General features: G+C 46.2%; 1 protein-coding gene across 1 annotated transcript in view; it reads left to right on the top strand.

The window, feature by feature from the left end:
• The window catches only part of SNRK (SNF related kinase), a 170,224-nt gene extending 150,242 nt beyond the window's left edge, over positions 1-19,982 (top strand). The window contains exon 7 of the mRNA XM_085630605.1: positions 15,914-19,982. Within this exon, the coding sequence (XP_085486731.1) occupies positions 15,914-17,129 (1,216 nt within the window). The 3' untranslated portion in view covers positions 17,130-19,982. The remainder of the gene's footprint in view (positions 1-15,913) is intronic.
• The last annotated feature ends 228 nt before the right edge of the window (positions 19,983-20,210 follow it).

Here is a 20,210-nt window from a genome sequence, read left to right as displayed (position 1 = left end):
CCTCCGGGAGACCAACAACACGGACGTTGTTGCGGCGGGAGCGTCCCTCCGCATCTTCCACCTTGTCGTTGAGTGTGTGCATGCGGTCCAGTATATCCTGCAAAGCTGCGGTATGGTTTTGGGTGATCGGCTTTAACTCTGCAATCGACTGGCTGTGTGTATTGACTTTCTCCGTTAATTGGGGGTGGTAAGGGTGTAGAAGTGTAAAGTTCATGGTGACTTTGTCGATTCTGGACTGTAGGGTGGTTCTGGTTTGATCTAGTGCATTGCCAATTCTTTCCACTGCCTCTAGCACAGAGTCTAGTTTTGCTGCTAGTGTAGTGTTCAATGTGTCCATGGACGTCTCTCTCACCCTGTGCACGGTGATTCCAAGCTGCCCGTGCACGCCATGCCCTGATTTGTGTTAGCACATAGACGGCCCATCACTATTTGTTGTGCGGTAGACATTCACTTCTATTAGTGGATAGTTGCACTCTATTACACTTAGCGATGTGGGCCCATAAAGATGTTGACCTCTATGATGTGTTCTTGGCAGTGAATCCAGGCATTAGGATTTTGTTTTGCGACTTCAGTAGGGTCGTACTGTGCGCGTGTAGTCTCTACCCCTGGTTGTTTGGTAGTTGGTGAGCAATCAAGATTAGGTCGTGACCCCTCTTGCTATATGATACAATTCCAGTCAGGCGCGTTCACAGTTCAGGGGCACCAGATCCACAGTTGTTACCCACTGTGCATAATTCAGTACAATGTTATGCTGTGCCGCACCCCGGGAAATGCGGTCCTCTTCGCGGTATCGCACACACCTCCATAGTATCGCTTCAGATCCTTCAGAAGGGTTGCTCCTTTGCTGATCTGTGGGTGCGCTGCTAACTCCCGTTACTTGCCTCACCTGGTGCGCCCTGTGTGCCTTGCCCTGCTGACTCTTCCGTCCTCCGCCGCCGCCAACACCAACAGCGGCCGCTGAGTGGGGACTAACCAACTACAACTCCCAGCAGCCTGTGCGGCCGGAGACCCGCCGACAGCGTTTCCCGCGCCAGGAGGCGCTTAAAAACCCGGCACTTCCTCCGCGTTGCGGGACGCGCGCGGGCATCGCCGGGCAAAGGGCGGGCCGTCTGTGGCCATCCGGGGCCGGAAGAGGCCGGGCTGGGCTCACCCCCTAAATCGTTGGTATCCCCATACCCGGCCCCATACAGGTACTGTTGTTGACCCTTGTGATTTCCTGCCTACTACAGAGGTTGTGGACGGGGATCGTCTGCAGCGGACTATTTTCCACGGTAACTTTTGCTGTTTGTAAGCACGATAGAGTGCGGGTTATTCTGCGCCAATATTGGACTGTTGTGTTTGTCTCAGGGCTTTGTTGTGATTCTAGGCAAAGCTCTGTCCAGTAACAGTAATGTCAACTCGCTCTGGGAAAAGCCTGAGGGGGAACGAGGGGGGTATGGTGGGCACTATGGATCAATTTATCACTCGTGTGGCCAATGTCATTGACAAGGAAATTATTATGGCTGAACGCCGGTTATCCCAAAGTCCGTTTACTGACAGACGCTCATCGATTGGCCAGCTAGCCCAAATATCCTCCCCGGACCGAACTTCGGCCTCGCTGCCCCACGCCCCCCACTCCTGGACCACCCTCGAGTTGCGGCCTTGAGAGCCAACATAGAAGGCCTCGAAAGCCTGACGGCCACGACACTTAACACCCAAAATCAAGTGGCCCCCATCCCAGCAGTAACTAAGTTAGGCACTTCTTCCTCCTCCTTACATTCGGTTGATCCCACCATTTCCCTAACTTTGCCTTCCACGGCGGACACTGGGGTACAGGCTGAAATCCATCCGGCCACTATTAAGAGTACAAGATCCGCTACCCCCCGGATAACCAGACTGTTAAAGAATCGTAAGAACAAGAGGCGGGTAGGCGTTAGGAGGGGTGATCTCAATAAAGTAGTGGAGGGAGCACTTAGATCGTTTCAGGAAGAAAATAATCTTGAGGGGCCTGCTGCTATTGTGTCCAAAAATCCTGCTGCGGATAGTGCAGCGACCTTCCCCCTAGATTCTTCCCCCACCAAAAAAATGGAGGATATAATAAAAACCTTACTCCTTCCAGTACTTGACAGAATTAGAGGGCTAACTGAGCGTGTGGACAAATTGGAACAGACCACTTTAGACAACTTTTTTTCCTTAAAATCTTTCATAAAAGTGCAGCTAAAGACGAGGGATGGAGGACTTGGGGGGGGGGGGGGGGGAAGGGGCACGATGGCAATACGATGTCAACAGCTCAATATAGCTCAGCCACCTCCACCGACAGGTTACCAGCTGGGTTGGAAATACCTAAATGTAACCTGTACCCTACTGTGTTGGTGGAGGACACTGCCAGTCATCCAGTTCACCCCTCCCATAAGCCCCTGGCGAAACTCAAGACTCCCAAGGTTCCCAGCCATATCTCAGGCAACAAGATGACACGTCCCTTAGTCCCGGTCTGCCCAGGCGACGAAAACTCACTTATCACCCCTACCCCGCCAGCAGCTCGTAGTACAGATGAGACCCCAACCGCTAGTTCAACTGGAATTGCAAAGGCAAACACAGTGGAGCTTGATGAGGCCCCTTCCTTAATACGGGTCCCCAATATAAATCTTCCTCCTGATTGCCAGCCCTATGTGGTTGTGCTGACTGGTGTACCGGTCCTTAGCCCGGGCAAGAGTGAGCCTTATACTGACTTGTTTAACAAGACTCTATTCTGGCTCAAAGAGAATAGACCCCTGCCCGAGTTATGGGAGGGCCGGATAATCCATGTACGCAGAGTTGGTTGGATTGGAAGTAGGAAAAAATCCATCAAAGGGGATTGCATTATAGTGAACTTTGAAGACCCAAAGGTTGCCAGCTACATATGTTGGGGCTCTAGGAAGGGAAATAGTTCAGTAAGCAGTGTGGGCTCAATCGATACTCGTGATTTTAGTTATTTTAACCCTCCTAATCCGCTCGTGAGACAAGTTGGACTCCACATGAGGGACAGCTGGGACAGCTACCTTTCTCGTGGTAACACTTCTAAATTCAGCTTATTCAACATCAACCTCAACCAGCCACAGGGTTGTCCTTGGCAAGGCTACTGACACGCAACTAGCCCTAGACAGGAGTGCCATATTGAAGCACCTGGTGAATTAGTTATCGGTAACTCTCCCCTCGGAGAGCAATTGGGGAGTCCTTCCACCTGTATCCTCCCCTCCTTATCTATCCCTTGGGGACACTCTCAGGCTACACATGAATCCAGTAGGGATTCGCCCACTAAAAGCCTCTTGACTACTTATGATGTGGCTCCACTTGTTGGTGATGCAAATAATATTACTAACTCTACTCTCACAACAAGTGTATTAGCCCTAGGTCAGGGAGGGGACCCTACTGCGCCCTTGAAGGTAGCTAGCTGGAATATTGCCGGTTTAGCGAGAAACTTAGCCATCCCTGACTGGAATGCATTTATTGAAACCTTTGGGATTTGCCTGTTCCAGGAAACTTGGTGCCTGGAACCACAGCATAAGCTGGGCTTTACCACCTATTTTGTTCCAGCTGTTCGACCCAAGGAAGGCAAGGGGCGCCCTTCCGGAGGGCTTTTAATTTGGGTAAGCATTTCCCTGCGGTGTTCTATCAAATGCATTGCCACTACTTCCCCGGATTTACAGAGACTCTCAGTTCGAGGCCCGTGTGGCGGGCGGGTACTCGAAATACTTAATATTTATGTTAGAGGCTCTAGGGGTGGAGGATCTATTCTCTCTCCAACCGGCATTGATGAGGAACTTAAAAACTGCGGCTCAAACTCCCTTGTCTTACTAGCGGGGGATTTTAACTGCACATTCGAACCTCTTACAGTGGAGGATGTGCTGGGTTATAGAGATGATGATGCAAGAAGAGGCATCCCGCCCCTGTCAATTGCTCCAATTAAAAGATGGTCCCAAAATGCTATTGACCTCAATGCGCTCTGTCTGGAATACGGACTGAGAGCTACCAATGGCAGATCTAAGTCTGACCAAAAGGGGCACACACATTTAATAGAATAGGCCATTCCTCCAGGATTGACTACATTATGTTGAATTTTTGCTTGTGGTCTTTCTTGGTGGATATGGAGGTCCGTCCGTCTATAGACAGTGATCATAACCCCTTGCTTTTGTCTTTGTCCCCCTTGTGGAAGGGTAGCCCTCCTATCCCAATTCCCCATGTGTGGAAATTATCACACGAAGTATGTCCATCTAACTGCGGCAGGCGCCTGAAATGGAAGACCTTTATTGGCAATGAGGCCAAGATGCGGGAGGCACAATCTATAATGGCTAATATCTCACCTCGTCTAGACTCCCCCTCCATCAGTGCATCAGAGGTATCTGCAGTTTTTGTACAAACCACAAAGGCTATAGGTGAGTTATTTATAGCCAAGAATGTGGGTAAGGGGGCTAAGAGAGATTCAAGGAAGGGCCCACCTAGGTGGTTCTCAGATTCATGTCGAGTGGCCAAAAGGGAACTACTAAAAGCAGTAAAAGCTAAGAACAGAACCCTAGTATGTGCAGCTAGGGGTAACTATAGGAGGGCATTAACAAAAGCAAAGGCAAATTGGGAAGACCAGTTTTGGTGCGACCCCAAAGCCGCAAGCACAAGGAAGGATGCAAAGGGTTTTTGGGACCTATTGAGATCCAGGGAGAAACCTGCGGACACAACGATTACTTGTAATGTACCAGAGAGTGCGTGGGTTGACCACTTCACCAAACTTTATTCAATGGCTCAGGAAGTGGGGGCTAGCTTTAGTGTACGACACCCTTACGACTCTGCCCAATTCAAGGATGAGCTTCTGTTTACACCCAAGGAAGTGGAGGGGGCAATAAATAATCTGGTCCCCAACAAAGCAGCAGGTCTGGACGGCATTCCCGGAGACCTGTTACGCGCCAATCCAGAACATTGGGGAAAACTCATCTCTGCCCTATTAAATTCTAGTTTCGAAGGGGCAACTTTTCCGACTTCATGGAAGGGTGCTGAGGTCGTCCCTATTTTTAAGAAAGGCTGTCGGAACGACCCAGCTAATTACCGTCCAATAAGTCTCCTAGATACCTCACAAAAGGTGGCTGGAAAGGTAGTTCTAACCAGGATACTGCAGTGGGTGGAGGAAAATGGCATTCTCTCTGACTTTCAGGCAGGATTTAGATCAGGCACGGGGACAATAGAGCAATCCTTTCGACTAATGATGCTTTATTGGAAGGTCGTTCTTTTGGCCAAGGGCAGTCTATATCTTGCCTTTATAGACTTGCGGACTGCCTTCGACCTAGTTCCCCGTAGCCAACTCTGGAGAGTGCTCGACGAACTGGGTATCCCACCCTATCTATTAAACCTGCTAATAAATCTTCACGCGGACAACTTTGCACAGATCAGGTGGGGTAGTCAGGGGCAAAAAACAGCATGCATCCCTGTAAATAGAGGGGTACGCCAGGGATGTGTTCTTGCTCCTACCTTGTTCTCCTTATATGTTAATGGAGTGGTGGAGCACCTGCTTCAACACCCAGCAGATGCACCATCCCTGGCTGGCAGAAGAATACCTACCCTTCTATTTGCAGACGACACCCTCCTGATCTCCAAATCCCCGGTAGGTTTGCAGAGTTTATTAACTAACTTTAAGTCTTTTTGTGATGCGAGAGGGCTAGTTATTAATACTGCAAAGACCAAGTATTTGGTCCTCAATCCCCCCTAAAAAACTGGCCAAACCACCGACCTTAGATTCTGTCACCCTGGAGAGAGTCTCAGAGTTCGATTACCTGGGTATTCGACTTTGTGACTCTATGAGCTGGAATTGCCACCTTCAAAAGATGTTGTTGACCCATAAGAGGGTGGTGGGTGCCCTGCTCAAGGAACACCGCGCTTCATCCATAAAACCCATCGCTGCTGTTCTGGACATTTACAGGGCAAGGGCTGTTAGCGCTGCTCTATACGGGGCTGAACTTTGGGGGGTTCAAAAGGTAGACCTTCTCTCCCGCTCGGAAAATAAATTCCTTAAAGATCTAATGGGGCTTCCCCATAGCACCCCAACCCTCCCCTTGTTTCTAGACATGGGTATTCGCCCACTGAGCGATCAAGCAAAGCTTCGCCCTCTCCTCCTATGGGCAAGAATATGGAGAACACCAGAATTATCCAGCTATGCAGACGGCCTAACCGATGTGCTGGGATCATTAGCCTGGGCCAAGATTTCTTGGCTGAGGAAAGTCAAGCGTCTTCTTTTCAACCTTGGCCTCGGCGATAATTGGACTAACAGAACTGCACCTCCTAAGCTGGAGTTGAAAAAGATCTATTGGGCCTGGGTAGCTGGCACTAGAAGTAGCGATGCCAAACTGTGTAGGTCATCTATGGATTTTCTCCTGATTAAGGAAGTGTATGTTCGAGGCATATGAGCTGCAGATCACACACTGAGGATAAGATCGCCATCTGGTGTTGGGCTCGGATGATTGCAGGTTGTTGTTGTCTTCGGAAGAAGCCTTTGGTCACGAGGTTGGTGACTCCTCCCCTGGACAACAGTGCGCATGGGCATCCACTCCATCGTCAGATTGTTTTTTTCCGCCATTGGGTTCGGATGAACTTTTTTCCGCTCCAGCAGAAAACTTCTAGCAATCAATTTAACTCCTTAATCTTCATTCCATCGACTTCGAAATCAACTCGGACCGGTTCCGGAAGCGGCTGATGGACAGGACACCCTTCAAAAAATGCCCCCAGTGTGGAGCGAAGTTCCCCCACAGTGACCACCACGAGGTTTGTAACCTCTGCCTGTCGCCGGAACACAACGAGTCCACCTGTCCAGCTTGTGCCGCTTTCCGTTCGAAGAAGACCCTCCGGGACCGAAGAGCTCGACGCCATATTATGGCCAAACCAGCTCCAGAACCGGAGGACATCTTTGCTCAAGATGTTCCCGAAGACGACACCGAAGATCTCGAGATCGTGTCCGAGGCCGACGATTCCGATGACCTCATCACTCCAGGGCAGCGTGTGAGTACCACCCCCCCTGCCCCTGCCCCATCCAAAAAGACAGTGGTCAAGACTCCGCCAGCTGGGCCCAGTCGCGACCGGAAATCCTCTTCAGAAGCCCCGCCCTCGGGCCCGGCTCCAAAGACATCTAAGCCTGTAGGTGGCTCGGGCTCGAGCAAACCTCATGTGATTGTGCCTTTAACACCCTCGGCACCGAAAAAACCACTGTCGGCACCGAAACAGGCTTCGAGACCGAAATCTCCTTCGGCACTGAAACGTTCCTCGGCACCGAAGTCTCCACCGGCGCCGAAACGTTCTTCGACATCGATGCCTAAAAGTCCCTCGGCACCGAAACATACATCGGCACCGAAACATACATCGGCACCGAAACATACATCGGCACCGAAAACTCCATCGGCTCCGAAAAATCCATCGGAACTGAAACATCCTTCGGCACCGAAAACATCATCGGCACCGAAAACTACGTCCACACCAAAAACAGCTCATAAAGACCCGAAGCGGGCGTCGCCGCCACCACCTTCGGAGCCAGATGAACTTTTTCGACCAGATCCTACTCAAAAGCGGATCTACATCAATCCTAACACTGGACATGTGACTGCCATCCCATATAAAAAACGGAAGCTGGACACTACACCTCCCCCAGCTCCCATACGGAAAAAGGACTGTGCCACTTCACCACTTCGTCCTTCTTCTCCTGTTTTACCTTCTAACCCGTCCCCCCCTCCTCCTCCTGTTTCTCCTTTACCTTTACCTTTACCACCTCCCTATCATTCACCTCCTCCACAGGATGATAATGATGACTTAGGGGGAGGGGCGGACCCTGATTTATTTAATGATCCTGTTGATCCAACCGACCCGTTTACTTTTCCAGACACAGCACCGGTAGATGACTGGTCTTATCCAATGCCTGACATGCCTGACCCCACTACCTACCCCTCCAAGCCCTCCCCTCCTGATGACCACCTAGGGTTTGGCCAACTAATAAATAGGGCAGCAACGTTCCATGGTGTCACTATGCACACGGACCCCCTTGAGGAGGATTTTCTCCTCGATACCTTTGAGCAGTCACAAAAAACTGTTCATATACTTCCCATGATTAAAGGGGTTATAAAGCATGCCACTGACGTCTTTAAAGACCCTGTTCGAGCGAGGGTTCTCAACCCCCGCATCGAAAAAAAGTACCGACCAGCCCCGCAGGACCCTGCATACATTAAAGCCCAGCTCCCTTTAGACTCCTTGGTCGTATCAAATGCCAGGAAGCGCGTTAACTCACAGACAACTGGAGAAACGCCCCCCCCAGACAAGGAGTCTAAGCTTTTAGAGGCCTCAGGCAAACGAGTCGCCGCACAGGCGGCGAACCACTGGCGTATTGCCAATACCCAGGCCCTGTTAGCTCGGTATGACAGGGCACATTATGACCAACTTGAGGACCTTATGCAACATCTGCCTGAACCCTTTAAGTCCCAGGCCACTGACCTCATTCAAGAAGGCAAATTAATATCTAATGCCTCCATTAAATGCGCCTTAGATGCGGCAGACACTGCTTCTAGGGCGGTCAATACTAGCGTCTTACTCAGACGACATGCCTGGCTCCGTATTTCCGGTTTTAAACCGGAGGTTCAAACCGCAATTCTGGCTCAACCTTTCAACCAAGAGCAGTTATTTGGCCCTGCAGTGGATACTGCATTAGAAAAAATGAAGAAGGATAATGAAACTGCCAAGTCTATGGGAGCACTGCAGTCTCCTCAAAACCGGGGTTCCTTTCGTCGCTCCTTTTATAGAGGAGGCTCCAAAAACACATCAACTGAGACCACGTCCACCTTTAAAAATTCTGGACAAACATCCCCTAACAGAGGTTATTTCCGGGGAGGTTATAGGGGAAACAATAACAAAGGCCGAGGGCGGGGCAATAACAACAACACCCGCACCTCCCCAGCCACCAAACAGTGACTTGCCACCACTCCCCCCAGACCATTCCACTCCGGTCGGGGGGCGACTCCAACAATTCCTACCTGTCTGGACTTCCATCACCACAGACAGATGGGTAAGACAAATTATCCAGTCTGGCTACTGCCTAGAACTCATACAATCCCCCCCAAACATACCACCCAAACAACGCCCAATGTCCTCACATCATCTCTCTCTCCTCAAACAAGAAGTTCAATCCCTGTTACAAAAACATGCGATAGAACCAGTCCCCCTTCAACATCAGGGAAAAGGGGTATATTCTCTATACTTCCTCATTCCCAAAAAGGACAAAACACTAAGGCCCATACTGGACCTCAGACTACTAAACCAGTATATACATTCGGATCATTTCCATATGACCACTCTCCAACAAGTCCTCCCACTCCTACAACAGGGAGACTTCCTTGCCACATTAGACCTCAAGGACGCATACTTTCACATCCCTATGCATCCCGCTCACAGAAAATATCTACGATTTGTGGTAGATGGGCAACACTATCAATTTACAGTTCTCCCATTCGGAGTAACAACAGCACCCAGAGTGTTCACCAAGTACTTAGCAGTCGTGGCAGCGCACCTCAGAAGACAACAGATCCATGTCTTCCCCTATCTGGACGATTGGCTCATAAAGGCCAATACATACCAAAAATGCGTTCTCCACACTCATCGCACGATTCAAACTCTCCACGATTTGGGATTTACTATCAACTACCCCAAATCCCACCTACAACCTTCCCACTTACATCAGTATCTAGGAGCAACCATAGATACATCCAAGGCCATTGCTTATCCCAGCACTGCCAGGATAGCCAGTATACAAAATCTCATCTCTCAGTTTCAAACTCATCCATCTCTTCCAGCAAGAGTGTTCATGCAGCTCCTAGGCATGATGGCGTCATGCATCTCCATAGTCCCACACGCACGACTTCAAATGCGTCCCTTACAGGAATGTTTAGCACAACAGTGGAACCAAGCTCACGGACAACTTACCGATCTGGTGTTGGTGGACAGTCGCTCACTTCGCTCACTGAAATGGTGGAACACCATCAACCTGTCCAAAGGGCGACCGTTCTTAGAGCCTCTTCCACAAGTTGTGCTAACTACCGACGCATCTCTCACGGGGTGGGGAGCCCACCTCCTTCACCATACCACTCAGGGCAGATGGACCAGTCAACAAAAACTGCTCCACATCAACCACCTGGAACTCTTAGCAGTGTTCCTAGCACTAAAATCCTTTCAAGTTCACCTAAAGAACAAAACTGTCCTCATACGCACAGACAACATGACGACAATGTATTATATACAGAAACAGGGAGGGACACACTCTCCCCAACTGTCCCAACTGGCACAGCAAATCTGGAGATGGGCAATTCCCCAAAACATCTATCTGTTAGCAGAACATCTCCCAGGGATCCACAATCAAGTGGCCGACCTCCTAAGTCGCCACACACAGCAGATCCACGAATGGGAACTACACCCCAAGGTTCTACTCCCCTTCTTCCAAAAGTGGGGACAACCAGACATAGACCTGTTCGCCACTCCCGAAAACACAAAATGCCCAACCTTCGCCGCCAGATTTCCACACCCACAGTCCAAGGGCAATGCCCTATGGATGAACTGGTCAGGCAGATTTGCGTACGCCTTTCCGCCTCTCCCACTAGTTCCATTTGTGGTACGCAAACTGAAACAACAGTCACTAACACTTATACTAGTGGCTCCCACTTGGGCACGTCAACCGTGGTTCACCACGCTTCTAGAACTATCCTTAGTTCCACATCAAAGACTACGCCTCTCCCCGGATCTATTAACCCAGAACCATGGAGAAATCAGACACCCAGATCCTCAAACACTGAACCTAGCGATCTGGCTCCTGAGGTCTTAGAGTTCGGTTACCTCAATCTCCCTCCAGACTGTATGAATATCATAAAGGAAGCCAGACGCCCTACTACTAGAGCGTGTTATGCCGCTAAATGGAAACGATTTGCCATCTACTGCGCTAATAATGACATACATCCATTGGACGCTTCCATCCAAAACATCATTTGCTATCTACTACACTTGCAAAGATGCAATCTAGCGTATTCCTCTATACGTTTACATCTAGCAGCCTTGGCAGCCTACTTGCAAAATAGGCAACACCTGTCCCTTTTTAAGGTACCAGCCATCAAAGCGTTTATGGAAGGTCTCAAAAGAATCCTTCCCCCAAGATTGCCACCTGCACCAGTGTGGAATCTCAATGTGGTTCTAACAAGACTCATGGGTCCCCCATTTGAACCTATGCACAAATGTGAATTACAATTCCTAACATGGAAGGTAGCTTTCCTTATCGCAATCACTTCCCTACGCAGAGTAAGTGAAATACAAGCCCTTACACTAGAGGAACCTTTCTTACAACTACACCGTAACAAAGTGGTTCTTAGGACAAACCCTAAATTTCTTCCAAAAGTGATTTCCCCTTTCCACCTTAACCAATCAGTAGAGCTACCGGTCTTTTTCCCAAACCCAGACTCCGTAGCTGAAAGGGCCCTACATACCTTAGATGTCAAAAGAGCCTTGCTTTATTACATCGACAGGACAAAACCCTTTCGAAAGACAAAACAACTCTTTGTTGCTTTCGCACCACCACATAAAGGCAACCCAATCTCCAAATCAGGTATAGCCCGGTGGATAGTTAAATGCATCCAAATATGCTACCTCAAGGCTAAACGTACACTTACAGTTCCCCCAAGGGCGCACTCCACCCGTAAAATAGGGGCTTCTATGGCCTTCTTAGGTAACATTCCCTTAGAAGACATTTGCAAGGCAGCCACGTGGTCTACCACGCATACCTTCACTAAACACTATTGTGTTGATGTGCAGGCCAAACAACAGGCCTCCGTGGGCCAGGCTGTCCTAAAAACTTTATTTCAAGCTGCTGCAACGGATACAGGCGACCACCGCTAAGGGGAAGCACTGCTGTATAATCTATCCTCAGTGTGTGATCTGCAGCTCATATGCCTCGAACGGAATATGCTACTTACCAGTATGCATCTGTTCTTGGCATGTAGAGCTGCAGAGTCACACACGCCCGCCCGCCTCCCCGGGACCTGTATCTGTTCCAGCATCCGTCTTACTTAGACATTACACATGGACATCCTTTCTTTCATTTCTATACACTCCATCTTTTCCCATCATGGCGAAAAACAATCTGACGATGGAGTGGATGCCCATGCGCACTGTTGTCCAGGGGAGGAGTCACCAACCTCGTGACCAAAGGCTTCTTCCGAAGACAACAACAACCTGCAATCATCCGAGCCCAACACCAGATGGCGATCTTATCCTCAGTGTGTGACTCTGCAGCTCTACATGCCAAGAACAGATGCATACTGGTAAGTAGCATATTCCTTCTGTGAACCCTACCTGGACATCATTTCAAACCGAAAAGATAGGGCTTTGTACTTCCAATTCAGAGTAGGTTTACTCCCCGTTGGCGATCTGACATCCAGGTGGAAGGTTCCAACGCAGACAACTTCTTCTTGTCCCTTCTGCGAAAATAGGCTCGAGTCTGTACCCCACCTACTGTTTGAATGCCCGGCTTATGCAGCCCCCCCGGAGTAGATGGCTCAAACCTCTTTGCAGAGTACTTGGAACCAGACTCCACACAGAGGCCATGCGAATATTAAAAAATGATCCACGGCCCCTTTTTGCCTGTGGGTTAGCCAAGTTCCTAGGTTGGGCTTGGCGCATTAGATCAACTAGGCTTTCTTATCTTGTTTAATTTGTTTTTTATGTAAAATATATTGGTTTTTACTTAAATTATTGACACCAGTAGCTGTCCTGAAATGTCTGGCTATCCTTTAATGCACTGATGTCTTTTACCATTTTAATGTGTACCTTGTGTATGTCTGCTTTTAAGATATATTTATATCGAAATAAAGCCTTCTTGACTGACTGGCTTCAGATCCACAATCATGGGCATCCAACATTCCCTTGCCCGCAGGCCCCTCTCTGCATTGTCTGTTGTTTCCGGTATGAGTTCTAGGCCGCAGTTCAGCCCATGAGCAGGCAATCACTTCGCTTATGCTCGGTTCCTTTACAACAATAGGACAACTTGCTCATTTGCCATTACATATACCTCTGCCTCCAACCCTGCCTAAATATTTCCGCGTATGGTGGGGCAGTTGTACTTGGGCCCGGTTACATGCACACAACCCCAGTTAAGTGTTTCCTTGTCTCACCGCGTCTTGTAGCGCGGCTCTGGGCCTGCGGGTTGAGCGGGTTTTACTGCTACCCACCGCTATGGTCACGGTCGTCTCTGGCACATGCCAGCCTTCAAGTTTGCCCGAACCTTCCCCCACTGGCTGCAGCTCACGGGCCTCCGGCGTTGTACAAATGGGACCCTCGGGATTGTCCTCCCCACCCCCCACCCCCCCCCCCCCCTTTGTACCTGCAACAGGGAACACCAAAAGTAGGCCACCAACAGCTTCTTATTGCAGCGTGGTATTGCCGGTTCCGCCGATCACATCGTAGTGTCTCAACTTTTTTTGCGGCAGCGGTCCGCACCTCCACGTGGGCCCCAGCATCTACCCTGTTCACAGCCTGACTCTCTCCTCAGAATGGGCCGCGGCAGGGATCAGCTCCACCACACATGCATCAGGCCGTACTCCGTCTCTATGTACACGATGTGGCTGGCCCCCGCGCGGTCCGCTCCTCCGTGCTCGGGTCGATCAGCAGCGTCAGCAGGGAGCACCGGACCCAGCCAGGGCCGCTCCGCGTTAACTCTGCGGGACCTGTCGCTATTTCCTTAACTGCGCCTTATCGTTAATGCCGCACTCTGGGGTCTCGCGGGGTAGAGGTAGTGGTCGTGCTCTTTTCCGTGCGTTGCTTTCTCCAGCCAGAGGCGTCCGCTCTGGTCCGGATGGCTTCCGTCCGCCGCTAGCTCGCTCTGCCTTCGCACGGTATGTAGGCCGCAATCTTCACCTTGGCAATGGCTCAGTTTACTCTTACTTTTAAGCATTTGCCAGTTTGTTTCGGAGTCCGCAGCACATCACCCTTCTGGTTCCGTGCTTTCCCAACATGGATGGCACAATAGAAGGATAATTTTGCAGGATAATGAAGGATGTCAGATGGAGCGTTAGGAACTCCCGTCCGCCATGTTGGCTCGCTAGCAACGCCCCGCATAGTATTAATGATGTGTTTAGCTGCGTTGTCTGAGATACACATGGATCAAATGTACGCCCTAGTCAATATGAAGCCAGTCGTTTAATAGTTTATGGAAGAGAAGACCGTGAAATCCTGACCCGTCAGATTGTAGATGAGCCACATTTTCAGCAGAAAACCTTCATATATAAATTCCAGGTTTGAGGCCGATTTATGGATTGGATTCTTATGATGCAGTTGTCTGCCTAGAATCCGGGCAACCGGTCAGTTCAAATTGCCACCCCCTTAGAGAATTAGATTTTATTTTGCTTTAATTACATTTTCAAACTTTGGCCCTCCTTATGCGATGTCATACATATTTAATACAGGCAGCAAAGAGTTGTCTTTTTGAGTTTGTGCTATCTCCCATCACCTTTCTGGATTAGCTTCCCGGGAAACTATGTTTAGGCTCTTTTTTTAATACACCATTAGGATTCCGGGTTATAATATTCTGCGTGTTTGATCCAAAATTAGGTATTTCTTGATCCTAGTCCCTTCCGTAATATAATGTGAAAAATACATGTTCGTTATCTGGGAACACAAGGGTGAAATCTCCCAGCTATAGGCCGTTTCTAATCGGCATTGTGTCCGGCTTGTGGAATTACTCGGCTGAGGCAATATTACTGATGAGCTACTATTGATTTGAAGTATTAAGTGGGAAGAGTATGAGAGGAAGAGAACATAATGGAGGAGTAAAAAGTTAGAAAGATGGAATTCAGCTGCTGCTTTCATTTTTAAATTGGGACCTAACAGAGTAAACGCCTTGTGGGTGGGGTTGATGTCTTTAATGCCTGATTGTATATGTTGATGTAATGTAAGTCCTTTGCTTCTTAGCTTGGCCGTGTCAGTGACTTGCAAAATGTCATTTGTGCTTAATTGAACTAAGGGATAACAGGTCTGCCGCAAAAGGGAAGGTAAAATACATTTAAAAAGTATCTGCGACTTGAGAAAGTCTTTGTGGCAAAAGCGCTTGACGATTCCTGAAAAGCTAATGTGAACATTGAAAACGTGACCGTCCTGTTTTATATTTAAAAAAAGAGCATCCGCGTGGTCCTTATTTCTATATCTGCTGCTGTTAAAACGCACTCCATTTTACCTGAAGAAGCAGCCGCACAGTGCTCATTTCATTGCACTTTTTATATTGTATTAAAAGCATGTATACTAACATCACTATTACTGGAGATTCATCCTTCCAAACATTCATAGCTCTAGTAACTATAATAAAGGAGCACCTTCCAGTGCCCATGAAGTATTGCAAATAACCGAACCCTATGAAGAATGTATTTCAGGAACCACTATCTCATATTTCCTTCTCACTTTTCGCAATCACCGGTTGCTTGATTCAGTTCGTAAGCTGCCCATTCTTTGCCTGACCATGTGTTCCAAGAGGGTTTCTCTCACTTTTTGCAGTTTGAATGTTCTTGTTAGTGTGTTTGCATGAACCAGATCTTGGAATCCAAATGACTTCTTTGCCCTCTTAAATTAAAAAATTTCTATATCTTTACGGGAGAGAACCAAGGAAAATATATAGTTTGGTATTTTTTACATTCTCTGTATTAATGCACTATATACATTCATTTTCACATGCAGGCAGGCCATGCCTGTTTATTGCCCAAACATTCTTGTTTCATTGGCTAATCCTTTGTGAACATATTTTCCAAGTTTTACTTTTGCTCTTTTTGCCAAACTGTGATACACTTTCTCGGAATTTGATGCCCCATATTGTAAATAAAATGGTTCTCACTTGCATTAAAAAATGTTTTCTCTTTTGCAGACAGTCGTGGCCTACAAAAATTGATGTTCCACAAGACTTGGAGGACGATCTTACTTCTTCTCCAATATCGCATACCACTGTTTCTCCTTCTCCAGTCCGTACTGCTGAAAATGTTCTCAATGGTCATAGAAATAAGGCACTGTGTGACTCTGCAAAGAAAGACGATCCACTGGAATCTCTTGGATCTGTGTCTGGGATTCCACCAGTAAGCTTGAATGCATCAGCTAGTGGCCGAAAGTGTCTATTCCGAGTTGAGGAGGATGAAGAGGAAGATGAAGAAGATAAAAAACCTCTTACTCTTTCAACACAAGTGGTTTTAAGGCGCAAGCCTTCTGTTACAAATCGCCTCACTTCTAGGAAGAGTGCTCCAGTGCTCAATCAGATCTTTGAGGAAGGGGAATCAGATGACGAGTTTGACATGGATGAAAACTTACCTCCAAAACTTAGTCGATTAAAAATGAATATTGCCTCCCCGGGGACTGTACACAAGCGTTATCATCGAAGGAAAAGTCAAGGCCGGGGGTCAAGCTGCAGTAGCTCTGAAACTAGCGATGACGACTCTGAAACCAGACGGCGGCTAGATAAAGACAGTGGGTTTACATACTCTTGGCATAGGCGTGACAGCAGTGAAGGCCCACCCGGTAGTCAAGGAGATGGTGGAGGTCAAGGCAAACCAAGCAATGGAAATGGTGGTGTGGATAAAGCAAGTCCTAATGATACTAGTAAAGGTGGAAATGGCCCCTCCAATGGATCTAATGGTAACAGTAACAATTCCTCTGGCTCAACACGCAGTTGTGCTGGATCTGGAAATTCAGTGCAGCAGTCACCCAGAACTGCAGAGGAACTTGTGGAAAGCCTAAAACTAATGAGTCTTTGCTTGGGCTCACAGCTTCACAGCAATGCAAAATACATTCTTGATCCACAAAATAACTTATCTTTTTCCAGTGTTAAAGTGCAAGAGAAGTCTATGTGGAAAATGTGTATAAGCGCCAGTGGGAATGCAGGCAAAATTTCGCCAGTGGGTAGCATAAAGTTCTTCACGGACAAAATGTCAGACACAACAAACGAATTGGAACTAATAAAGAGCAAAAACTTTAAAAATAACGTTCTACAACTACCTCTGTGTGAAAAGACAATATCGGTTAATATTCAGCGGAACACCATGGAGGACTTCGTTTGCACCTCCAATCAGACAAGTTGTTGCCATGTCATTTGACAATAGCTTGTCTGTAGTATGTTAACCAGTCACCATTATATCTGTTCAGAGCTGTGAACGCCTATTTGTGTACTCCATTTTGTTGTCTTAACATTTTTAAGTGGGATTTTGAACAATTATTTATTATATTTTAATTTGTTAGTTGCTTCCACAGTGCATGGTCCCTTTGTGCATGCTGCTAGGCAATGCATTTTCTTTTCGAGGAAATAGACTGTTTTATTGTGGAAATTCTACATCTATAGTTTTAGTATGGAAACCCCTGTGTAAAAGAGTACCCTAGACCGTAGTGTAAATGAAGCACTTACAACTTTCATGTTCAGCACTTAAGCTAGGTGAAAAAAGCTTTTTGTTTCCTTGTGAAATGTTAACTTATTCAGACTTTCCTTGATACCTGAAGTATGTGCTGAGGCATATTTAGTGTCTGAAACCAAACCAAAGCAATAATGATTTGATGTGGGAAATCCTATTCGGGACGTTCATATGATCCAATGCTTATGCGAAGCAAGGCTGCACTGAAAATGACATATTTTGGCTGAGTACTGTCCATCCCTGTTTGTCTTAACCTCTAAAATATATTTAAATGTGTGATACAACTCTAGACCTGAAAGCTGTTTTGGATAGGAATATGATCAAAAAAGTTTTTTTTGAGAAAGTAACCTGACCTTCTTCCATATTCCCTTCTCCCAACATTCTGTACCCTCACTGGTGTGAATGGTACAAGCAAGACTATCTTGTTTTTATTATTTTCCTACTATAAATTAAAGTTCTGCAGTTCTTCTGAAAGTTTTAGTTTGTATTTGGAAACCTGTTGTATAACATTATTTCTATAATTAGAATGCCTATTATTAGTTTGCCTTACCAGTGTGCCCTTTATGAAGCCTGTAAATATGATTAGTCTCCAGTTATATGGCCCAATTGCTTAAGCAGGATATTCTTTGTCTGTAAAAATTCCATTATGTGTAAAAATGTCAATTTTTTTTTTTTTTTTAATAAGGCCGTAAGGATTGTAAAGGTTTAACTACTGTATAAATATATCTGTTTTAGGTATTTATTAAAAAGCCAGTAGAGTTGGGTTACTGCTTCCCTATCCCCTTATTCTTCAGAGATCCAACTTTTATATTGCTCCTTGAGTGTCTCCAATACTTTTTTATGCTTTTATATCACCACATATTTTTCTATAAAGTCTCAGGAGACGTCAATCTTTTGACACATCTTTACATGTTTTATTTTTACTGCAACAAATTGCTCCTTTTCTTCCGTTGTCTCATCTCCTTATTCAACGTGCCAGAGTACAATGGCAAATATATGCTCTAAAATTCCTCTGCAGAAAAATAGTTTTTGACCAATTTAAGTTTGATATGAGGCATTCTAATATGCAAAATAAAATGTGACATTCTTATTTATGTCAGGGGCACAACTGTGTTTTATTTTACTATTGTACAGTAGCTCAAGTTACCATTTTGATATACATGGTGGCAAGGCAATGTGCAATTACATGTTTTTGATATCTTAAGTCGGTGGGAATGGTCGGACAGTACATTTTTTTTTTAAATTCTGTGGATCGAACAGAGCACCAAAAACATAACTTTGGCATAACATTGTCAGATACACTGGCTTTTTTTTTTTTTTTTTTAAATTGGACCGAATTTAGAACGGGATGCGGGGAAGGGGTGAGCATTTGTGTGTTTGTTTTCATACTAGGGGAGGATGGGGGTGTGGGGGTGTGTCTTCATACTAGTAAGCCCATGCCATGGTGCACACTGGCAGGGTAATTCCCCTGCTCTTTTCCGGAGTTATTTCATTAGGCGGGTAATGTAGTGAGTCAGGGCCTGCAGCAGAATATTTTTAAAGTAACAATTTTATAGCTTGTGGGACCTTAAATATATGTAAAATACCCCAGTGGAGTTCTCTTTAATAAATAAAATTACACATTGGTCCTCCGGTGATGATTTTTATGGTCCACCCTAAACAAAAAACATTGTTTAGCACCTACAGCATGTTATGCTATCATCGGCTAAAAGAAAAATGGCCTCCATTGACATCAGACTTGTACAGTCAGTTTTGCTGTGGACTCTGGATTTAAATATATGAATGTGTTTGTTTGTGAGCAAATTATAGTTTAGGCCACCTTAGTTGAAACAAAAATGCATTCATTTGCTAGTTTAAAGTGAGGCAATGAATAAGTTTAAAAAATGTTTTTGTGATCATGATTGCAAACAGTGAGACTTGATTCTGTAAATAGCGCAGTAAGAGGAACATTTCTAACGGGCATTTGCAATAAATTATTTGTTGCAGCTGTTTTCCAAGTATTGTAAATACTTTTTAATGTGATGTACAGCCGTGTCACCTTTTTACCTTTACCTGTGTAATTTTTTCCCCTGGAAATGTTTATATATGTAAATATACATATGTATATATGGTGCTCTCTTTAGAACAGCAATGTTGACCATTTATGCTGTAAATAGCTATCATATAGGCATATTATTCTTTATGGTTGATTGAATTTTTGGGTGTATTGATCCTAGTCCGGTTGTCTTTTCGCCAGTTGTTAAAAGGTGAATGGTTGTGCATGTGTTGTATGTCGTTTTGCCTTCTATAAAAGGGAGAGAATAACCACTACATTAAGATATTGGACCAAACCAGTTACCTGCTCTTATTTTCTGTCTCTGAAAGTTTCATTTAGTTACAGTAGTGCATAAATTGAATATTGTGAAAAAGCAATTGGTCTTGTATTTTTCTGTATGTGAATACAATTATGTAACTAGCAAATTTATCTGTATTTAAGGTGTGACAATCTTGATCAGTTTTAAGAACGGCAGTAAAAACACATAATAAATGAGTTTTAAATAAAAAGTGGTACTTGCCAAGTAGCTCTGGTATGTTTAAGGCAAAGTGGTATAACAATATCACTGGGTTCTAATTTGCCTGTATATCTGCAGCAGTTGTTGACTTCTGTGTAACAATTCAGGTCCCTTAATAAAAGCGATGTCCTAATATTGAGCTTTGAAGTATGTCATTTTAGTCATAAAATATGGTTACCTTGATAGTTTTGAGCATCAGTATTCCTCAAGTGGTACCAAA

The sequence above is a fragment of the Triturus cristatus genome, chromosome 10 (genome assembly GCF_964204655.1).
Source record: "Triturus cristatus chromosome 10, aTriCri1.1, whole genome shotgun sequence".
Classification (NCBI taxonomy): domain Eukaryota; kingdom Metazoa; phylum Chordata; class Amphibia; order Caudata; family Salamandridae; genus Triturus; species Triturus cristatus.
The sequence above is the reverse complement of the archived record's forward strand: the minus strand, read 5'-3'. Positions and strand labels throughout refer to the sequence as shown.